The sequence below is a fragment of the Pteropus vampyrus genome, unplaced genomic scaffold, assembly GCF_000151845.1.
Source record: "Pteropus vampyrus isolate Shadow unplaced genomic scaffold, Pvam_2.0 Scaffold45, whole genome shotgun sequence".
Lineage (NCBI taxonomy): Eukaryota > Metazoa > Chordata > Mammalia > Chiroptera > Pteropodidae > Pteropus > Pteropus vampyrus.
In genome coordinates, this window is record NW_011888826.1 from 7470184 (window position 1) to 7493287 (window position 23104).

At 40.0% G+C, this 23104-nt stretch overlaps 1 protein-coding gene across 2 annotated transcripts in view; it reads right to left on the reverse strand.

Moving 5' to 3' along the window:
• The window catches only part of ASPH (aspartate beta-hydroxylase), a 187196-nt gene that overhangs the window by 19374 nt on the left and 144718 nt on the right, over window positions 1–23104 (reverse strand). The window contains exons 20-23 of one of the 2 annotated variants that reach the window (XM_023530068.1): window positions 22757–22846; window positions 17875–18012; window positions 12127–12142; window positions 8325–8365 (exon numbers count right to left, since the gene is read on the reverse strand). In XM_023530068.1, the coding sequence (XP_023385836.1) occupies window positions 8325–8365; window positions 12127–12142; window positions 17875–18012; window positions 22757–22846 (285 nt within the window). Of the gene's footprint in view, window positions 1–8324; window positions 8366–12126; window positions 12143–17826; window positions 18013–22756; window positions 22847–23104 lie in introns of those variants that run through there. The other variant, XM_023530067.1, reaches the window with a different exon arrangement.

A 23104-nucleotide genomic window follows, 5' to 3' on the forward strand; every position in this document is an offset into this window, starting at 1 on the left:
AACCGTGATCATCACTGGGCGAGGCCGCAGATGGCAATGGGGTTGGGGCAGCAGGGAAAAGCAGGTCGGCGCGAGATTTCCACGGGGCCAACCGAGAGGAATTACCATGAAGAGAAAAGCATGCAACTGCTTTCCTACTGTATGAACCAGACTAAGTGGTGCAGATGAACCCAGATTTTGAAACATTAAGAATTTCAAACATTTCTATGTTAAATGGGAAGTAGATGGAACACTTGAGTATATGGGTACACGGATAGGGAGGAACGCAGTAGCTGATTTCAACAAGAATCAAGAACAGGGGACTCATAAGTTATAGAGAAAGATTTTGACACACACAAAAATAAAACAACAATTAACATTCTCAGAAAATGGATCGAGGTGCTTTGCAAACACGGTTCTCTCTCTTTGAATTATTCAAGCAAAGACTGGCTGGCCAATTATTGGCTAGAGCAAAGGCCTTGATAACATGTAAAGTGTTTTTACCAACCTATGCTTTATGAATCTGTGATTCAATGTAGGAAAATCAATAAAGAGCCATGACGACCATATACGTAGATGGCTCCACGAAAGACGGATACTCTCAGATTTGTATGAAAACACAGTGCCAACTTCAGCCAGCCCTAGAGGATACTTTTTACGTTGTATGAAAACATAAGGTTTATTTTAATATTCCAGGGCAAGGGACAGATTTTAAGATTAGATATTGATTTTATACTTCTTTCCCCCCTCATTTCTTTTAGTCTATTGGTTTTTTTTTTTTTTTTTTTAACCTATTTCTCATTTAGAAAAAAAAAGTGCAACTCACTGCCAGCATTAATTGTACATAAACACGCTCTTTGAGGCTGAAGCAAATCTGACTGGTTTTCAATGTGAAAATTACATATAAAAACTGTTCTTGGAGTTATTTCTAAACAGAATCTGTTTCTAATCCTAATGTAACAGAAATGTATACATCAATTGGATTCATCAAATGAATCTTTGGCCAACTGTTCGGGACTATGTTAATGTCACACGTTAGAATGTTACGTTTTCTAGGATTTGACATTTTCAGCAACCGAGAATTACAGCAGTTTGTAAATGGAAATAACACTACTAAAAACAGAATGCCATAAACAGAATGATGTCATTTGTTTCCAAAGACTATTGACATACTAGAGCAATGGAAAAATAATGAAAGTGAGATTTTCGTGGCAAACTTTGGGGGTAAGGACTGGAACCTGGACTTATCACAGGGTAAATGCTGCAGCTGCAAACGCCACCGTTGTGTATTCTCAGGGCAAATGGGAAACGGGTTCAATTTCAGATTTTTTGAGGTATAACTGACATATATGTAAAATATTTAAAGTGTATATCATGGTAATTTTATATACTATACACTGCGAAAGAATTCTCCTCATCTGGTTAACACATCCATCGCCTCACGTATTGATCTTTTTTGTGTGTGTGTGAGAACATTTAAATTCTACTTTTATACAAGTCACCATGTTTTACATTAGATTCTCAGAATTAATTCATCTTATGGCTGAAAGTTCGTACCCTTTTAACAACCTCCCCGTTTCCGCCCCCAGCGCCACCCCCCAGCCCCTGGCAACCACTTTTCTACTCTACTTCTACGAGTTTTACTCCTTACTCTGTTTAATGAGTTTCTTTTCTTTTCATTTCTTCCTTCCTTTCCTTCTCTTCCTTCCTTCCTTCCTTCCTTCCTTCCTTCCTTCCTTCCTTCCTTCCTTCCTTCCTCCCTCCCTCCCTCCCTCCCTCTCTCTCGCTCTCTCTTTTTTTTAAGATTCCACATATAAACGATATCATGCAGTATTTGTCTTTGCCTGGCTTATTTCACTTAGCACAATGCCCTCAAGGTCCATCCACATTGCTGCAAATGGCAGGATTTTCTTCTTTCTCATGGCCGAATATATATGCACACACAGACACACACAGACACACACAGACACACAGACACACACACACACACACACACACACAGATATCACGTCGCATCATCTTTAGCCATTCATCTGTTGATAAACACTTCTCAGGTTGTTTCCATATCTTAGTTATTGTGAATAATGCTCTAATGAACATAGGGGTACAGATATCTTTTCAAGATCCCATTTTCATTTCCTTTCAATAAATACCTAGAAGTGGAATTGCTGGGTCATATGGGAGTTCTATTTTTAATTTTTCTGAGGAACCTCCATACTGTTTTTCATAGCGGCCGCACCAATTCACTGATTTTTTTTACTTCTGTTTCTGTGAAAGCCACCCATTGATTTGTGTCAAAATCTACAGCTGCTCCCATCATCACCTTGCTTTATGCCGGTGCTGGTCATCTACCCATAAATAATTTCAATATGACTTCATCCCAAGTAGGTAATTCATACAGCAAGTCAAAGATTTAATTTCAATCAAGAAATACTCAGAAGCCCTCACTTGGGCAGATTCCCAGGGTGAGAGAATATGATGGTTTTTTAAGAAGTCCAAGATGACGGAGAGGAAAAAAATGCACCTCAGACATTCACGTCTCCCCTAAAACCCCTAAACTGCCAACACTCCCTGCGGCTATTGTAACTTGTTCAAGTTGCGAGATGAATCTGTTAGATTCTTGTTAGATTGTCACACAGACGAGAGAGGAGAATCACCTCTCTAACACATGAAATTACTTTCCAGATGAGGTTACTGGCGCCTTACAAGCAGGCTCTTCCCCTCTTCCCTCTGGTATTTTACAAGTTTCTTTTGCTTCTTTTGAAAGCCGATTTTAGGAGCATCTTCGGAAGAAGCTAATCATTTGTTACTAAAAATAGGACACAAAACCCTAGGGAAGATCTTCAAGTAATTGTATCACTAAGTAAAAAATTTTTAAATTTTACTTAAGAGCAGGCTGCTTTCAAATGTGACATGGCATTCCTGGCCCCTCTCACCAGCTCTCAGCATCCCCAGGGAAGGGCTGCTGAGGTACTTTTCTATGAGCAGTAATGAGTTTTTGAAAACCGTTTTTGTAACCCCACGTTATACAGAGCACACAGCGGCTGGAGGACAGACTCATGCTCAAAAGAGCAAATCGGAGAGGGGTACCACTGGGCCCCAACTCGAAACACCTGTGCTACAAGGCCATCAACCCCCTCAGTACTGACCAAGCACTGCATAGATTTCTAGATTATTGTCATTATAAAATAGCCACCCATCTTCTTCTCTTTTGGGTTCAATACTTTGTCATAGAATTTTATAACTGAAAGGATCCACGCTGTTCATCTAGTGGCAGCCTTTTTCACTTCCAGGATGAGAGAATGCCTCGGAGTGGTTAATGAGTCTAACATCTCACAGTCTACTGGCTGGGGATGCTCTGCTTATTCCTAAGGCACCTGTGGGAACAGAGAAGGTCAGGCTGTGGTGGGCCCTGGGGGCCCCGATGGCTCCCACAGACTCCTGTGCAGTGACTTCCTGGCACCTGTCAGGCGTGGCTACTGTGAGGTCCTTGGAGAACAATGTGCTGCCCACATTGAATTAGCCTAAGTCCTATTTACGAGGTCTTCTCCTAAAACTGATTTCTTGCATAAAATCTTTAGAGAAGCAAACTAAAGCCAAATTATGTCTTTTAAACTATTTCCCTTAGTATTTTCATTTGATTAAAAAGTACACATTTTTAATTAAGTTTTTGGGGTGATAACTGACGGGTTAATAAAATCATATAGGTTTCAAGTGTACGATTCAATAGTACGTCATATGTATGTTGTATTGTATGTTCACCACTCAAAGTTAAATTTCCTTCTGTCGCCATATATTTACCTTTACCACCTCTGTCCCCGCCTCCCTATGGTAACTACTAATAAATACACATTTTTTTAAAAGTCAAATATTACTATAGGTCTTATAATGAAAGCATTAGTCAACTCTTCCCCAGTCCTGAGTTCCAGCCCAGCTAATTCTTTTAACTATTTCTTCTGATATTCAGCTGCTTATATCTAAATAATGTTTATATTGCTATTTCTTGATATATCAATTCCAGAAATAACTTATAAAGAGGGTAAAATGCTACTCCTTCCTTCAAGAGTCACTAAGATGAAATGTGCTAAAAGTACTTGTGCTGTATATAATTACAACTATGATGATAATGATAAGGATTTTAAGATCTTTTTATTTTGGGTTTCTTGAAATTTCATGGCAATATGCCTCAGCGTAAATGCTGGGGACTCAGCAGTCCCTTCAATACGGAAATACTTCGAGAATAATTTCTCCTCCATTTTATTCCCTGTTCTTCTGGAATTTCTTTTGTTTGTACGTTGATCATGTTAAATTGAGCCTCTAATTTTCCTAGCTTTTCTATTTCCCATCTTTGTCTTTTTGTTTTCCTTCTGGGAGAGTTCTTTGACTTTGCTTCCAATACTGCTTTCAAGTCTTACTTTGAAATCACATTTTTTAACTTCTGAGATCCCTGCCTGGGTCTTTGCCTTTTTTTACACAGTATCCTATTCTTTTTTCATTGATACGCCATCTTCTTTTATTGCTCTGGGCATCTTAGAGATATTATCTGCATTTCGCCCACTGCATATTGCTTCTCCCAAGCTACGACTTTCTGTTTGTTCGTTTTGTTCTTTATCTTCTTTCAGGTTGAAAGGTCTCTCCAATGTTTCATGATCCTCGGCTGTTAGTCCCACAAAACTGAGACAGTGATTAGGAGCTTCCTGTGGAAGAACAGGCCTATGACTGACCGGCCTCATTGTTGTGTACATCTCAAGCCAGTTTTCCCACTGGGTGCCCTAACCTATCCGTACGGTAAGTCCTCACTTAACATTGCCAGTAGGTTCTTGGAAACTGCGACCTTAAGCGAAACGACATAATAAGAAAACCAATTTTACCATAGGCCAACTGATATAAACAGGAGTTCCTACGAAATATTTCTGGCCACAAAAACACCACCAAACTTCTAAATAAAGACCTAAAACACTTCTAATATTAAACACTGAAATAAATGTGTTATACATATATTTAAGAAAGTTGAATAAAAATAAGGAAGAGAATGATTTTCCAACCTGATTATTCCAGTTCAAGGTCACAGTGGCCGGAGCCTCTCCCAGTGGCTTAGGGTTCCAGGTGGGACCCACATTAGACAGGATGTCCTCCCATCACAGGGCCACTCACACACACACACACACACACACACACACACACACACACACACGCTCACCTCACTCAGATGGGACACTGGAGACATGCCAGTCACCTCACATGAGCACCTTTAGGATGCGGGAGGAAACCGAGGGTCTCAGAGAAGAGCCACACGGATGTGGCGAGAACGTGCAAACTCCACACAGAGTGGCCTGCCGAGAACAGAGTTTTTTTTCCTCATCGGCGTTATAGTAAAATGATGCTGAACGAGAGGATGTTATTTGAGGACCCGCTGTAGAGACAGGGCTGTTCTCTCAGGCCATGCAGTGTCTTTAGATGCCTTTGTACCAGGTGCCTTAAATCCCTTCTCTATAGAGGCCGCTCTGCAGTCACCTACGTTGGTTTCGGCTTTCCTGGATCTGCCAAGTCACAGTCTCCTCTTCTCCACTTTCCAAAAACATGCTGACATTGTTCCTCTGTTACTGTCTCCTTCCTGTTTTTATTTTTTAATTCTATTCGTAGGTTTATACCATTTTTATTCTTTTACGGTCATTTAAGTGAGCTTCACACGGGAGATGTTAAATGTTCGTGTGCAGTTTTGCTTCGTCCTTCTTCACTCACATCTCTAATAGCTGATGATTTCTGTTTACCTTCTGTTCTCTTAGACTTGAATGACCTTGTAATATATAATTCAACCTTCTAGTGAAGTTTAGAAACAAAACCCCATTAGCCTGCAAAGCCCTTTACTAGTCCTTCAAATGTTTTCAAGTTTCACACGACGCAGACATTAGAGAGAAGAAAATAAATTCTCAGCGCCATATTTCACATTTTGAATCTAACGTTGCTACTCCATCTATTGACTTATCATTTACCTAATCTCTTTTCACCTCTTGGCTTACACACTGTCCTTGTATCACTCGGATGGCATACCCCCAATTCCATGATATGCTCGGATGATGACAAAATTGAGTATGGTGCTCGAAGCTTGACATAAAATCACTTTAATTTTGTCCTAATCAAAACAAAATTCATCTAACTGAGCTTTAAATATTTTTCTCCTATGTAGGAAAATAGGACCGTCCAGAGAAACATTTTTGCTGAGGCAGAGAGAAAACACTGCAGATTGCTAAGTAAGGGGGGCTGCTGAGGAAAGTCGCCAGTGGCATTAGTTTGCAAGGGCTGCCATCACAAAACACCACAGACTGGGTGACTTCAACCACAGAAGTTTATTGTCTCACAGTTCTGGAGGCCAGAAGTCCGAGATCAAGATGCCGGCAGGTTTGGTTTCTTTTGAGCCCTCTCTCCTTGACTTGCAGATGGCCATCTTCTCATTATGTCCTCACATGGTCTTTCCTTGGTGTGCGCGCACCCTCTGTGTGTCCAAATTTCCCTTTCTTATAAGGACACTAGTCACATTGCTTTGGGGTCCACCCTAATGGCCGCATTTTTAACTTAACTACCTCTTCAAAAGCCTTGTCTCCAAATACAGTCACATTCTGAGGTACTGGAGGGACTAGGGCATCAACGTATGAATTTGAGGGGATACAATCAACCCACGACACTAATGCAGATTCAGGGTAGAATCAGCTCTAGCTAAAGAAACGAAACGGCAGATGGACGGGGCTAAGGAATAAATTCATATCGACATGGGAATAAGTAACTTTATAAGAACAAAATAAAACATAGTCATGGAAAAAGGCAGGAACGGCTGTGCTTTTAACACGTCGACAAAACAATACAAGAACTCTCAGAGCTTAGACTGACATACATGAGATTAGGTAAGTAGCTGTATGTGATTAGCTGTTAAGAAAAAGGACATTTAGAAAACACAGCCATTAGCACTTGAGAAGTCGCAGAGATATGTGTGTACCTCGAAAGCTTCTGACTCTAAATTAAGAGAAGGCGTGCGGGCAAAGGCTACTCTAGGCAAAGTTTGTACATTTAATTGGAATTGGAATGAACTGATAACAATGGTGCTTTAGTACAATATTTTTACTTAATTGTCTAAGAGAGTGCTTGTAATAGTTAGGAATTATATATCTGAATTTTTAGAGATAAAATCAGCTTACTTAAATCTTAGCCAAAACACGCCTATACAGTACACTATGATGATTAGAAAGAATGAATACCCAGGGGCTGGGGACAGCCCTGAGGGCTGAGGTGAAGTTAGAAAATCAGAACAAACACCACAGTGAGTCTAATGCCTTCGCAGCAAACTTTCTTTGCAATAATTTTAATAAAATCTCTGAGGAAATTAGTAGCATTAAAGGAGTAATCGCTTGCTGGTCCTAATGCATTTTAATTAGATCGGTTTTTCAAGTTGAATATAAAGATAAAAGGAAACATCTGACATTTCTCATTGTGAAAATAAATAAAGACCAGTCAAATGAATGAGCAAAGGCTATTTATTCAGAGCTTGCTATAAGCAAGGGAGTCAGCCACATCACTTGCTTTGCCTGAAAAGTAGGAAAGCTTTATAATGAAAAAAGGGAAGGCTTCAGAAGTGCCCTGATTTGGTAGCTACATGCAGGGAAAGCTGTAAGCGGGCTGACCGGAAACAGGCATCGTATGTGAGTGTATTTGGTTTTCTCTGGTTGGTCCTAAGTTGGAAGCGGGGACAAAAATTAGGGAAGCTGTCAGTGAGTAATCAAGTCCTGGACGCTTTGGGCCAACTGTACAGAAGTTATCGTTTAGCTTCCCGGATTGTCACCAGAGTGCAATCTGGCTGCCTGCAAGTCTGATTCGCAGCGAGCTGGCCACCTGGGTTATTTTATTACAGATAAGAGTTTGGTTTTGCAGGCTGTTTGCTATTGGCTGTGGGGTCAAGGTTGTATTTTTTATGTATGGTCTGGCCATTGTCCGTTTGTACATTCAACCTCTCATGATCTGTACTGAAGGAAAAAGGTAATGTAAGGCACCCAGCACTGGGGCAAGAGATGGAGAGGCTTGGAGAACTGAATTCTGCTCTTTCTAGACCCTGGGAGAAACAGGGTTTCTTTTTCCAGGAGAAAGGACAAAAGATAGTCCAGGTTGGCAGGAGAAATATCAAGCCTGAGGGTTTCTAGGACTCAGAGGGTGAAGGAGACCCACATTTCTCAGACAGGCCACAGCCCAGAACACCAGGGACACCAGTCAACACACTCAGTCAGAAGAACGTAAAAGGAGAGACAAGTGTCCCTTCCCTGCTCTACCTTCTGTGAAGGGTGCTGAGCTGTCCTGAGGGAGCTACGGCTTTGAGCAAAAACCCCAAAGTCTCTAATAAGGGCTGAAAGTCTGATGGGGAGACTTTCTGTGTATATATAAAATAAATCACTTGATCAACAGATAAGCAAATTGTCTATAATATATATGTGCATATGTATATTTAAGACATCGATCTGTGTGTATGCATAGTAAGCCATAGGTTGTAACCTTACTCATCAAAAATTTGGAACTACGAATAAAGTACCAACCTACAAGTACAGTTTGCAATTATTCTAAAATGTCAAACCCTGTACTGTGAGTTCCCAAAGACAGTCACAAGTAAAGCCAATCTTTAGGTATTTTTTTTTTTCCATGTTGATAAATACTAAAAACTCACTGATTTCACTTTGAGAAAGGAAACAATCTTTTAGTCAGAAATAATTCAAAGAATAGCAAATATTTTATCCTTTTGCTCTGCTGCCATAATTGCCATCACATGCAGTCCTATACACTTGGCAGAGTGTCGGCTCTTACTAAGGGCTCACATTTTAAACACACATAGGAACATCCATGATGGTGCGTTTTTTGTTTTGTTTTGTTTTGTTTTTGAGCCTTACCAAAAGCTCGTAGGAGAGGAGAAACTGAGGCAATTCTGAGAACAAAATTAATCTGCTTCTAACTGCAGAGCCCCTTTTAAGAAGTTCGCCTTTAAATCATATAACCATCTGGAGTTCTCTGAACTTCCCTTGTCATTTTTATTGACAGTATCATTGGAATCCAAAAAGTTTAAAGTCTGATTTACAAAAATAGGATTAAATTAACACGTTAATCTTAAGTAACCGCTTTCAGCACTTCCTTATACTATAATACTTTCCCATAAAATTGCTAAGCCTCTTATTTTACAGCTTAATTCCACTATAAATCTGACATTTTTGCTTCTTTCTCAATCCCTTTCATTTCAAAAGCAGTTCATTCAAATATTTAATCACACAGAAATGTTGAACCACTAGTGTGATTACTGAGTAAGTCTTTTTTGTTCAGGTGATGTTATTCATACACAATGGATTTCTTAATTAATAAATGGCAGAGTCTGAAGGAAAACGACAGAGAGGGTATCATTCTAATCAATCATTCTCGAGCACTGTGTCACACCATTGGCAAAATATTACTGGGCTCTCCTCCAACTGTAATAAAACTGCAATATGAGGAAAGGAAAACTTATCTGCGATGTGATTTGTTTATCTCAGAGTAGCTGCTCTGAAACAGACAAAAATGTGCGAGTTAGGTAGCAGGAAAAATGAGTACAAAAGGGGTATTTTAAACTATGGTTTTCAATGATTCTTGGCTGTTGTGTTTTCAATGTTACTACAGTGGTTTATATGCGGGCATGTTTACATCTAAATTCACCTTGGCATATTATGGATCAAAAAGCTAATCTCAAAAAGGGAAGAGCAAGATTCTTTAAGGCATGGTGGCTTTTCTCTCGCTAGAAGAGATTTCTTTTCTCTTTTCTTTTTATATCCTAGCAAAGACTTTAATCCATTTTTGTTTCAATTTCTATGTTAAATACCCCCAAGGCACTTAGGGCTTTGATATTTGTGATGTGGGCAACAACCTACTCAATTTTAATGAGAATGTGCCTAAAAGAGAAAACTCTACAGAATATTTTTCTCTAAATTGTTTTCATGGAGTTGCAAAGCCTCTTAACACTGCGCCCCCCTCCCCGTCACAGAGTTGCCAAATTGCAAACTGCACAATGAGGGGAAACAATGGCAATTCAATACAAGGGAAAAACACAGATGATGCAATATTGTCCCAGGCCTTTGAGAAAATTGCACTCTACATGTCCCTGGAACACACAATGAGGATAATTTAAATGAAAATGTGCCATCCACGGTAGTTAATTGTCACCTAAGGGCCAGAATCTGGGTAATTATCCTAAAAGGATTTGGGCCAGACATGGCAGCTAGCAGGTCTAGAAGGCCTCCACTTTCTGATGCTACTGCTTGGGTGATGGGCCATGATTCGTAATACCCAAATCTGTGATTTGAAAATGGAAGAGAATTTTGATGCGTGTTTGTCAACTAAATGGTCCTCGGCCCCAGGTTTCTCACAGCAGGCAACCTCTTGTCACAGTCATTCCTGGCACATGCTCACCTTGAAATAACTCTTTCTTTTTTTCAAAGTCACAAGCAGACATAATGTTAACATTTCTGCAAATAAAGATAAGTTAGCAAAGTAAAGCTAACTTTACAATCACAAAGCACTGAGTTCTAAACACAAAACGTCATGCTCCGAGACTCCACGCTAAGGAGGACCCTGTGATGAAGGCCGAGGCCTCGCTCTTCTTCTTCAATAAAGCAGAGCTTAAAAGAGGCGGGGCTGGAATCAAGAAGCTCAAGGAAATAGACTTTTGAAATGAAGAACTTGACTGGCAAATAGGAGAAGGACATAGGGCACGAAAGCAGAGATCAGTTACCTTGGGGACATAGAAGGGTACCACCCAGGGTTTGGATTAACTTTGAGGACAAGGAGACCTCAGTTCAAAATCCAGTCTTGTCACTGTTAAATACAGGACCTTGGGCAAATTTCTTAATTTCGCTAATCGTTACTTTACTTGTGTGTAAGTGGAAGCAATAATACCTGTCTTGCAGAGTTGCTGTGAAGATTAGAAGTATTATATACAAAAGTGCTCGGCACATTGATTTGCAAATAGGAGGTATTTAATACATGATAGCTATTTTAGTATTTCCATAATATTAACTATTTCAAAATTGGCTTTCCAAGTTATTTTTTAGAAACTAGAAAATATTTTCAGATGAAAACAAGGCAATAAATTAAAATTACAATTCACAATAATTATGATAATTAATATTTATTGTGCACTTTCTGCTCACTTGTTAAATGAACAACATGGCACCAGACAGGAGAGCAGCTTCCTGCTGTTGAGTGGGTCACAAAGGTCAGCCATTGGCGCCTGATAAGTTTCCAGAGAATATCCGACCTAGGCATCATGGGGAGGCCTGCCAGCAACAAGGGACGGTCCCTATCAGCGCACATGCTCAGTAAGGCCCAAGAGTGTCCCTAAGGTGACCTTTCCCTAATTTAAATCACTTCCAGGGGTGATTTAACATGCTAATGAAGCATGCTACCCATGAAGGAGCATGTAGTCACCCTGCGCATGCGCCAAAAAGAAACCGCCTATGCCTGCGCTGGCGAGGCCCTGGACGAGGATGAGGGATGGCCCTGCCCTTGGAGTGCCCGCGAATAGGCTGTATCCGCAAACCTCAGGGAGCCACCCCCAGTCTCTTCAGGAGTGCGCGCTCCCTTGGCGCGCCAGGCTCTCGCTTTGATAAAACTTTCTCTCTGCAACTGTTTCGCCCCTTCTCTTGATTTCTACCCTGAGAGGGCCAAGGACCTCTGTGCTGGTAGCAGAGCAAGTGCTATTTCCATAGGCAGTTTTCCAGGGAACAAAATCAAAACCTGAAGAAGCGTTGTTCAACATGACATAGCTGGTAAGGGATGGACCAAAAAAAATCAGAGGCAGGCAATGTGGCTATGGAGCTTATTCTGTAAACTGCTTCACTACGTTGCCTCACTGACGGTTATAACTTCATCAACCTCCAGAAACCTGCTAATATACTTGAACTACAATTTATATATCACAGTTTCCCATTTCTTAACAGATTTATCGAGATATAACCTACAATTCACTCAATTCTACAGTTTGGTGTTTTTTAGTGCACTCACAGAGCTGCACGACCATCAACACCATCTAATTCTAGAACATTTTCATCATGGCAAAAAGTAACCCCTTATGCATTAGCAATCGCTCCCCCTCACCCCAACTTTTCAGTCTCTGGCAATCACCAGTATGCTGCTGTCTCTATGCACGTGCCTAAAAGATAGGATAGTTCATAGAGATAGAATCATGTAATATGTGGCCTTTGGGTATGGCTTCCTTTCCTTAGCATAATTTTCACGGTTCATCCGTGTTGTACCACGCATCAGCACTTCATTCTCTTTTTGTGTCACTGGGTAGATATACCACATTTTGTTCGTTCATTCATTCATTCATCATTTAGATGAGCACTTAAGATTCTTTCCACTTTTTTGCTATTATGAACAGTTACCAGCAACTTTCACGTACCGATTTTTTGTGTGGACATACGTTTTCATTTCTCTTGGGTATATACCGAGGAGTAAGTAGAATTGCCGGGCCATGTGGTAACTCTATGTTTAACTTTTTGAGGAAATTCAAACTGTTTTCCAAAGTAGCTGCATCACTCTACATTCCTACCAGCAACGTCTGAGGGTTCCAATCGCTCCACATACTTGCCAAAACCTACTGATGTTCACCTTTGTTACAGCCGTCCTGGCGGATGCTAAGTGGTGTCGCATTGTAGTTCTGTTTTGCATTTCCCTAACGATGAATGATGTTGAGCATCTTCTCTTGTGCTTCTTAGCCATTCATACATCTTTTTTGAATAAATATCTATTCAAATCTTTTTCCCATTTTTAAACTGGGTTATTTGTCTCTGTATTCTTGAGTTATCAGAGTTCTTTATATATTCTGGATGCAAGTCCCTTGTCAGATATATGAGTGATCAGAGTTCTTTATGTATTCTGGATACAAGTCTCCCTTGACAGATGTATGACTTGCAAATATTACCTCTAATTCTGTGGATTTTATTTTCACTTTATCGCTCATGTCCTCTGAAGCACAAAAGTTTAAGTTTTGATGAAACCCAATTTATCTATTCTGTCTCTATTATGCAACGGCAACATCTAGAAAAGAATGTCCTTGTCCCCTGCTTTTGAAATAGCAGGGAGAAAAAATATTTTTCTTCTCTAGGCCTCCCACTCCCATGCAGTAACAGTAAGAGAGAATTTCCTCCACATTTAGGGAAGGCCAAGGAGGATGCCAATTGTGCCAACTGCTTACATGTAAAAAATGCTAAGTAATAAGATTTTTATATCCCTGGGATTTCTGACATACCTATGAAACAATTCGAGAAAAGAAAGTTTATAGAAACTCACACAACAGACCTCATTTTTGAGCATCTATCATGTATCAGATCCTTCTCTAGTCCTGAATAAGGTGGGCGTGGTCGCTGCCATCTTAGAGCATATGATTTCATGAGGCTACAGAGAAGCGATCAGAATACAGTATAAGAAGCTATCAGAATACAGTATATTAAGCGAGCAAAAAGGATGTATAAGGTGCTTTTGGATACATGTAAGAAAGGACCCCTAATTTATCCTCCTAAAAGAAATGACAACTTTCCTAACATCTGAAGGATAACACATGAATTGGTTATGAAATGGGGGGGAGAGAAGAAACAAGGGAAAAGGTAAAGAAAAAGAGACCATCACAGGGAAGGTCTGGTGGGAAGAGAAATTTCGTCTGAACTGAAGATAGTAAAGGGCAGCGGTAAGAGACAGGACAGCGTAATAAACCTTGTATTTGGGGTGAGGCTGAATCATTGATCCAAACTACAAAGTTGGAAAAGAACATAACCGTGGGATTACATGGTGAGCTAATTTTCACATTGAATGCTAATGTCTCTAGGCAGTTGGAGACAAAATAGACAAAGCGAGAAGTCTATTTGGGGAGCATAGCTTTGGAAGAAATTTTAGCAGCGGCTGAACCAGAGTGGAGAAGGTTGCTTAGAAAATGAATGACGAGAAAGGGAGAACCCAGAGCAGAGAACAATGTTTGGATCTGAGGGCCCCTCCACAGTCAGCGAGGGCCCTGAACACTAGGTCACCTTCCCAGCATCCTCCGTGTCTCTTCCCCCTTCCTAACAGAGCCCTGATTTAGTTCGGGTCTTCACCCCCCACCAGACAACCCACTGAATTTAGAAGAATCTGACTCTCTCCTGGCTCCAGGGTTGATGTGTTGTTTAAAGAAAATCTCATAACACTCGCCAGTAATTCATCCCGAGTGAAAATGTGACAAATTGGCTTAGGCTGAAGGGAAATAGTTTTGCCCCCTGCCTGATGGAGAGCTACACGATTTTTTTCCTGCTGGAAGCTTGTCGCCTCAGCCTGTTGCCAGCTGCTTGGTTTCTGAGACTCCCTCGTAACTGTGAGTGCCTATGCGACATGGTTATGACCAACAGGACAGGGTCTGCTAAGAGGTTTCTAGAAGGCCATTTCGGGCTGGTTCAACAACGTTCGAAGCCTCCGAACATGTTTCAACCCTCCGTTCCGGCTGCTGCTGGCAGCCATCTTGTAGAAAGCAGACACGAAGACAAAGCTGACCAAGGAGGAAGCTCAGAGACAGGAAACCTTCCCCCTGCTCTCACTGTCCCTGACGCCTGCCCTACGGCCGGGCTTCCTTCACAGGAGTCAGTGGATTCCTTATGGTTTAAGTCAGGTTTGAGTGGCATTTCTGCTATTCGAACTTGAAAGCATCCTAAAAGCTACCGTAGGAAAATCAACTTACAAAGAGACCAAGAGAAAAAGATTAGCTGGTGGAAAGAGAATCAGAAGAGCTCAGTGTGATACGATCTGAGACAGGACAGAATTTCACAAAGGAAAGAAGCACCCACAGTGCCACACGTGTTACACTTCCCAAGGTAGATATTTTCCCTGCACTCCTTCTGCTCTGGATACAAAACCTCTTTAAATTAATCTGCATTCACTGTCACCATGCCATGGTTTTCTGATTTACAAAATGTTCAAAGGCTAACTGACAGCAGCCTACTTTGAGACTGGATTATGATGATTACTATGGATTACAATTTGTTTATGATGATTATAAGATGTGTTTTTACAGTGAAATACAGAAGAGACATGGTCAAGGAAGGCTTATTTAATGCCAGTTCATTGAAACCACATTGGAACTTTTCTCTTCTCCAAATAGACCAAATTAATCAGTAAAGTCGTGTAAGTCTTATAGACACATTTCAGTCAAGATGTTCTTTAAAAAAAAAAAAAAAATTGAAAAATGTAAAACATATATCTAAAGATTGAGAAAACAGTTTAAGAAACCCCCAAACACCTATCACCAGATTCCAAAATTGTCATTGTTCTGTCACTCTTGCTTTTCCCTCCCTGCTCTCCGAGATGAGTGAATGTAGCTACACTGCTGGTGGTAAAAGTAGCCCAGGGGTTCTGCACCTCGGTCACCTGACCCTACTTGAGCGGCAACGGACTGGGGCGGGCACTTGCTAGACTTGTACTGCTGCCTGCAATCTAGACCAGCACAATGGCTAAACCTAACGCCCCTTCTCAAGGTGGGAAAGTTTGAGTATAAAGGAACAGAAAGAGGAATGGCAGCTGAGGGTAAAGGAATGGATGAATGGCTTATGTAATGAGGGAAGTCCAATATTATATCAACATCTCAAAAGAGGTTCCAGGCAAGAGGTGATATTACCTCTTAGCTCAATTATACCAGATGCCTGAAAGGGTGAAGCTATGCGTGGCTAAGACCTCTCCTACTTTTAGAAACTGACAAGATCCACGAAACTGACAAGACCCACGGAGGCCTGCCAACCCAAGTGGCCTTGCCCTGGTAGATATTTTCATATGATGACAGACTGGACTCATTATTAATGACTGAATGGGAATTCGGAAATGTGCCAGTATCTATTAACTGTTACAATCCTTTTGTTAAAAGGGATCCATCCACTGGGGGGTGGCCAGTGGTATAAGAGGATATAGATTTGGTCTTTGCTCCAGGTTCCTGGCACAGAGCTCCTGAAACCATTGGAATTTCCTGAATAACAGGAGTATCTTTTGTCATTCATTAGGAACCCCTTTTGAGCACACTTAACTTTTATGTTAAAGAAATGACTTAGGATGGGGCCCCTAGATAGTCTTAGGATGGGGGCGGTCACCAAAAAGACCAAATGATTAGAAGGTTGGAACTTTCAGCCTCAGCCACCAACCACTGGGAAGGGAAACGTGCTGCAGGTTAAGGTCTATAAAAACTCCTGAACCTCAAGGTTTGATGCGTTTTCGCACTGCTGAAAGCATCCACACACCAAGAGGATGGCGTGCCCAGTCCCATGGGGACAGAAGCTCCTGCACTCCGGCCCTTCTAGATCTGCCCTGTGCACCTCTTCATCGAGCTGTTCATCTGTATCCTCTGTAACATCCCTTAAAAAACTAGTAAACCTAAATAAGTATTTCTGAGTTCTGTGAGCCACTCTAGCATACTGATCAAACCCAAGGAGGGGGTTGTAGGGATCTCCGATTTATAGCTGGTTTATCAGAAACACAGGTGACAACCTGGACTTGCAACTGGCGTCTAAAATAGGTGCAGTCTCGTGGGACTGAGCCCTTGACCTGCGAACCTGATGCTATCTCCAGGTGGACAGTGTTGGAATGCTGTTAATTTGTAGGACACTCCGCGTTCACTGAGAACTGGAGAACTGCTTGGTGGTATTGGAACACACCACCAAGATGTAAAGTCAGTTGCTTAAAAATCAGAGTGTTTTTTCTTATACAAACAATGTACACATGGCAGTTACAGTCTCAGGTTGAAACACTGAAGCCCATCTAACCCATAATATAGATGACATCTTTCACATTTTGAGTAGAAAACAATACTATTGAAACTATAGTGTCTTTAAGAATAAGAAGGAGCTCACCAAAGCAATAGTAAACTTCTACCAGCCTTTACCAAAATCACCAAGTAGATATCCTTACAGTCTGGATATAATCTACCAATATAAAAGCTTTCAATTTTTTGCTTCTTCTTCTTCTTCTAATTCTTTTTTTTTTTTTTCTCTCTTTGGCCATTAAGTTGTTAGAACCACTTAGTTTCTCTGCCACCACATTTTCTAAAAAATATTTATGCTTTTTTTTTTTTTAAATTGACTCAGGACTAGTGATTCTCGAAGTATGGTCCAGGGACACCTAGGGGTTCCCGAGGTCCTTTGAGGGGGTCTGCAAGATCAAAACTATTTTCTTAATAATACAAGGATGTTATTTGCTCTATTCATGTTCATTCTTTTATGGGTACACAATGGAGCTTTCTAGAAGCTACATAAGGTATGGGTGTTACATACGAAGTAGGTGTGAGAATCCTCTTGTCTTCTATCGGGCCAGACATCCAAGAAATTTGTGAAAATATAAAAGCAATTCCAATCTTCTCACTACACTTACATTTATTGTTTTGAAGAGATAGTTATTTTTTAAAAAGTTATTATATTAATATGTAGACATTCTTACAGTTTGGGTTTAATCTACCAATGGAGTTATTTTTAAAGAATTCATAAATAATTGTTATATTTTCTTTCAGTTTCAATTTCTGAGAATTATACTGATAGACATAACCAGCACACATACAGACAAACTCTTTGGGGTGCTCAATAATTTTTAACCGTATGAAGGGGTCCTAAAGCCGAAATGTTTGAGAACTGCTCTTCAAGAAATATTCCTCTCTTCGCCATCTCGACTAACTAAACTTTTGGCTAATGGGATGACAAGATATTCTTTATACAATCTTTTTTGCAGATGTCACTGGCTATAAAATCTATCTCCCCCCTGACACGCCTTTCCATGAGAAGCATTCTCTGATTTTGAGAAGGAAAGAGATTACGATTAGGTGAGGCTGAAATCTAAGTTAACACTCACCTTCACTAATTCTGTGTAGCCCGTTTCCCTTGCAGTCCACCATGGCTGGGCTTTCAGTCCATTCACGTTGTAGAGCGAACGCTGCCAAACAGATGCAAAATGTCCCCTCTCGTGCCCAAGCTGGTACCACTTATACGCCTGAAATAACAGAAAAGTCAAACTGCAAATGAAGCGTTTTTAATTTAAAAATTAAAGTCACTAAAAGTAAGTCTTACTTTGTGACATTTAAATAAAGAGCTTGCTAGTCAGATGCCCAAGTCTGTTACACTGGTGAAAATACTGTTATTTGACTGGGTTTCCAATTATGGACTATTATTGTAAATGAATGTGCGCATTTTATTTTCCCTCTTAGGTGCTAAGGTCTTTCAACACAGGAGTCATGCTGCACTAACTGGTCCTCACTCAGAGCGTCCAGCACAGGGTCTAGGATGAATTTGTGGAGTAATAAATAATTTAAGACACTAAAGTAGCCTGTATATTTCAACTTTCATTTATTAAATTATATTTTTATGTTTCCTTTAAAAGGAGAATTATGATTTTAATAATTTCTTCAAAGTTATTTGCATTTACCGAATCGGAATGCTAAAGTCGAGAGTATCTTTTCACGTACATGTTCTTTCCATGTCTGCATTTAAGAAGGCGACCCCAAGGTAGCAGAGTGCAAATACTCTATTAAATTAAGTAGACAAAAGGAAATATTATTCTGATTTGGCGTCACTACCAAGAGAGCCCATATTAGATTTTTTTAAAAGGTGGTTTTTGTTCCTTTTCGTTGTTGTTCTGCCATAAGGGATAAGATTTGTGGCTGTGGGCTAGCTGTAACATGATACGACTTGCCTCCAAGACTAGTCTTCTCAGGGGACAGCTGGCTGCAGAGTATGCCGCTCCATATGTCTCTTTCAAATGACACCCCAACCATATGCTCTCCTGGTGGCCCTCCCCACGTTTCTGCAGCGTGCACACTCCACTGTCCTTACAATGGAAGACGATCCTAGGGGTGCACTCAACAGCATCCCCTCCGTTACTGTAAGCCTGATCTAATGATTACTTTTGAAGAGTGATTTCAAATACACATTTTGATCAATTAAACATAGGCATTTAATATCAAGCAGATCAAGATATCGTAAGTACATTATAAGACTCCAGATATACTTTAAATGGAAACTATACTGACTTTTAAAAGCCTTTTAAAATTCATATTTCAAAATTTCCTTCATTAGGAAAATCAAGCGTGATAGCAACACCGCTTCATATTTTCAGACACATTTTTCAGTTTACTATGTGCTTTTATGTGTGTACTGTATTTGATCTTTCTAATAACTGCAAATATCTTCAATTTACAAATGTTGAAACTGAGGTTTAAAAAGGCTAAATATCTTGAACTATATAGCCTAGGGCTCCTGGCGACTTGTTCCACAAATTCTTCTATCTTTGTATCATTAAAAAAAAAAAAAGCATAAAAAGTGATCTTATTTAATTACCTTTCTCAATAATGTCTCAAATTAAGAATGTATATACTGGCTCCTCTCATATGTTTTCCATGAAAAACATGTAAGTTGAGGCCATAAAATAGATTTCTTAAAAACCATAAACTTAAAATAGCTAATTGTCTGATTTTTTAAAAAATAACACTTTACCTTTAAAATTAATTTGATATTTTTGTTATTTTTGTCCAATTTAAATTTAGGATTATATTTTTTATATATTTTAGTGTTAAAGTGAACAACAATATTAATTACAACAGATAACTTCTTAAAACTCTTAAAACCTATTATTTTTGAATCATCGGCAATTTATTTTATGGACGAAGCACATCGTTAGAATAGTCAGAAAGAATTATTATAAGAAACCAAAACAGCAAACCTTATAATTCTAGTGGTACGTTAGAAGTCTTAGATTTTAGCCCTGGCTTTAATTCACCTTTTATTCACCTTGCTGGATGCCTAGGCATGTCACTTAGCTTACAATGTCACATTTAAACTATCTGTAAATTCTTTTCTGACACTCAAAGTTGTCCTACCGGACCCTTACTTCTGTACCTCTCTGCCATTTAACTTTTAGGGAAACAAACCATGATGATGATAAATGAGGAATTTAAAAAATCTTCGACGACATTTTCAATGAAAATAAAATCATCTTCAATTACATAGAAGACTCAGTGAATTCGGCCTGATTGCCTTTTTAAAAAATATCTAAGCTACTTTACAGGAAGACTTGTTAGAAAAACAATGATCAAGAATCCTCTGAACATTTCCTTTTATGCTACTAACTAAGGATACTAAAATAGACAGAAAGAACACATGGAGTCACCTTCATAAATGTGTTTACCATACTGCAAATCATTGCCAGGTATGACACATACACACACACACACACAGAGTAATAGTATGTCGAATGATTCTAACTCAGAAAAGCCCAGGCCCTGTCTGGGGAGCAGGCCTGTCACATGTGGCCCCAGCCGGAGCCTGTTATGCTGGAGCACAGCGTGCCGTGGGGCCCGGGAGACACACCTGTGGCAAGAACGGTTGGCGGCGACTGGCCTGTGGAGGATCGTGAATGTCACCGCTTGAAAACAGAACTCTATTTTTATTTTGCACCATGGAGTTTTTGAGCATAAGATGGCCTGGAAATAAGTTAAGACTAAAGCAAGAAACAACAGCCAGGTGCTTACAGCCATCACTGATGTGCAAGGTAGCAACTGACCACCCTGGGCTGCCATGCTGGGGTGACAACACTGACAGAGCCAGAGGGAAGATGAGATGGATGCCAAAGACCCCAGGAAGCTGACTTCCCAGAATGCATCCGTCACTAGACTGGAAGGAGGAGGAGGCCTGCAGAAGGAGAGGGAGGAGCTAGAGCCGATTCAAGTCTTGAGCCCGGGAAGCTGGCAAGATCATCAAATGAGAGACAGAACTCAGGAAGAAAAATGATTCAGAAGAAGACGAATGAGTTGTCACTGTGACAGCATGTGGTGACACTAAGCAGGCAGCAGACATGCAAATCTGGACTTTGAGTAGGAGATGAGAGCTAGCATGTGGATTTGGGAGTTATGGAAATATTGTAAACAGCTGAGGCTGAATTTCTAAGACTATCATGGTTTGCTTTCCTCCCTCTTCCCGTCCATATGAAACGCACCTGTTAGGAAAATCTTCCTCAGAGGCAATTTTACTGTCAGCCTCTGCAGCACAGAGGCTGTGGGTCTGCTTCTCTTTCAATGCCTGGAGCAGAACTCCGTGCACACAAGCATGGAGGATGGCTGCTTCCCAGTGTGCAAACTTGGAGTATGGCAGTCAATTCACAGATTTGATACCCAATATTAAGCGCATACTAACATGGAGTTTCTACAGGCTTATTTTTGTTCTTTGTAAGCATGAATCCTTGTGAATGTTTTAAATTCAAGAACTGTGCTGTTCCGTGCATATTATTAATAATAATTAAGCTGATAGAAGAGTCCCATAGGTTCAAATCCCAAGCCCTTAACACGTGTTTAGTAGTGAATTTTTTGACCTTGAAGTAAGGGCTATTTTCATCTAAGATGTGAGGTTAAATCATAGACTTCTTTTATCTGCCTTTGCCCTGGACTGTGAGATGTTCAAAGATAAATTAATTAGTGACGATTACATTTATAGCAATCAGAAGAGAACATTTATCCAGTGTTAGATACTGAAGCAAAATCTCTTACCCCTCTCATTCAAAGGAGGTATCAGGCATTTACATCTAAAAGAATGAAGGAACACCAAAATGACTACCAACCAACAATTTCTTCTCCCTTTTTTCTCTTCACCTCTCATATCTCATTCTCATATTTCAGTTGACCGACTGGTGGTTTAGCGGGGAAAGGTACAGATACGTAGAAATATATAAAGAAAAGTGTCAGTTTTCCAAATCTCTATTACCCCAAATTGGTTCATGTCTCTAGCTGGCAATTACTCTGTCACAAAACCCCTCGCTCCGATGAACCCTGAACTGTCCAAATGGTTCCATGTTCTTGATTAACTTTAGAAACACGAAGCTGACCCTTAGTCATCATTTTATCGTATCTATGGGATGCAACGGTTACAAAGAGTCTGTGTCTCACACTGCCCTTTTATTCCTGACTCTAAGGAGAGCCCAGCCAAGAAGCCTGTGATGGTGCAGGATGGAAAGGCGGGCTTTGCTCTCCAGCAATGTTGTGTAAATCACGGTGGGTTGTGGGAGTTTGGGAATTTACAGTAAATAATGTCATGATCAATGATCTAATGTTATGTGTAAACAAGCTGACATTGTACTCAGAAAAAAGTAACGATCACAAAGAAAACATGTAACTTTTTTATAGCTACTATATTTTCTGTGTCAGTACCTGTCATTACTACAGCTACAGTTGTTCATCTCAAAGCTGCTGTTAAACATTTCAGAAAGTAATTTATACAATTAACCTTTGGGTTCTGAGTGCTTAGGAATCCGCTGAATGAAGACTTCATTCTAAAATAACTACTTTTAAAATTCCACAATAAAATAAAAATAAATCTAACTAAACTGTTAATATCTCTTTATTTCATAATTTTACAAACACTTTTCAGGGCAATATCTACCACCCTCTCTATACACACGCACAGATACACACACAGACACACACGTACAGATACAAGCACTAATTTAGAGGCTGCTCTTATGATTACGCACTCAGATACTCTCTGGAAAGAATCTATTAAAGTCAAATCCCAAAAATTCTTTATAGGTCTAAGTAGGGCCGTTGGATTGTTTCGAAAAGGTTTAAATCCCTACTTTTAAAAGTTTATGCTCGAAAATTTTTTTTCAGTCGTAACTCTCTCTTAGAAATGATCCGCGCCCCCTTTACCACAATCCACGCTCCGTTAGAACAAAAAGTTCAGACACACATTACCTCTTTGTTCCCAACCCTCTGCATGGCATCCCCCAGGTGGAAATAAAACCTTCCATCATCAGTGCCAGGATCCCCTGACTCGATCCCCTCCTGTAGAAAGGATCGTATTAGCATTTAAGAAAGAAATATCACATTTAATTCATCGATTTACTTAATATTTATTTCCATATGAAAATCTAAGAACTGGACAAATTCATCTCAACATTAAAGTTTGGCAATTAGGTTACTGGATAACATTTACAATGCAAAACCAAAAGGAGGTAATAAAACTGAAAATTAGCAATATGTCATTAATTAACAATGAATGGATTGACTCATAACATTAGTATGATGCTTTGTAAATTGTCT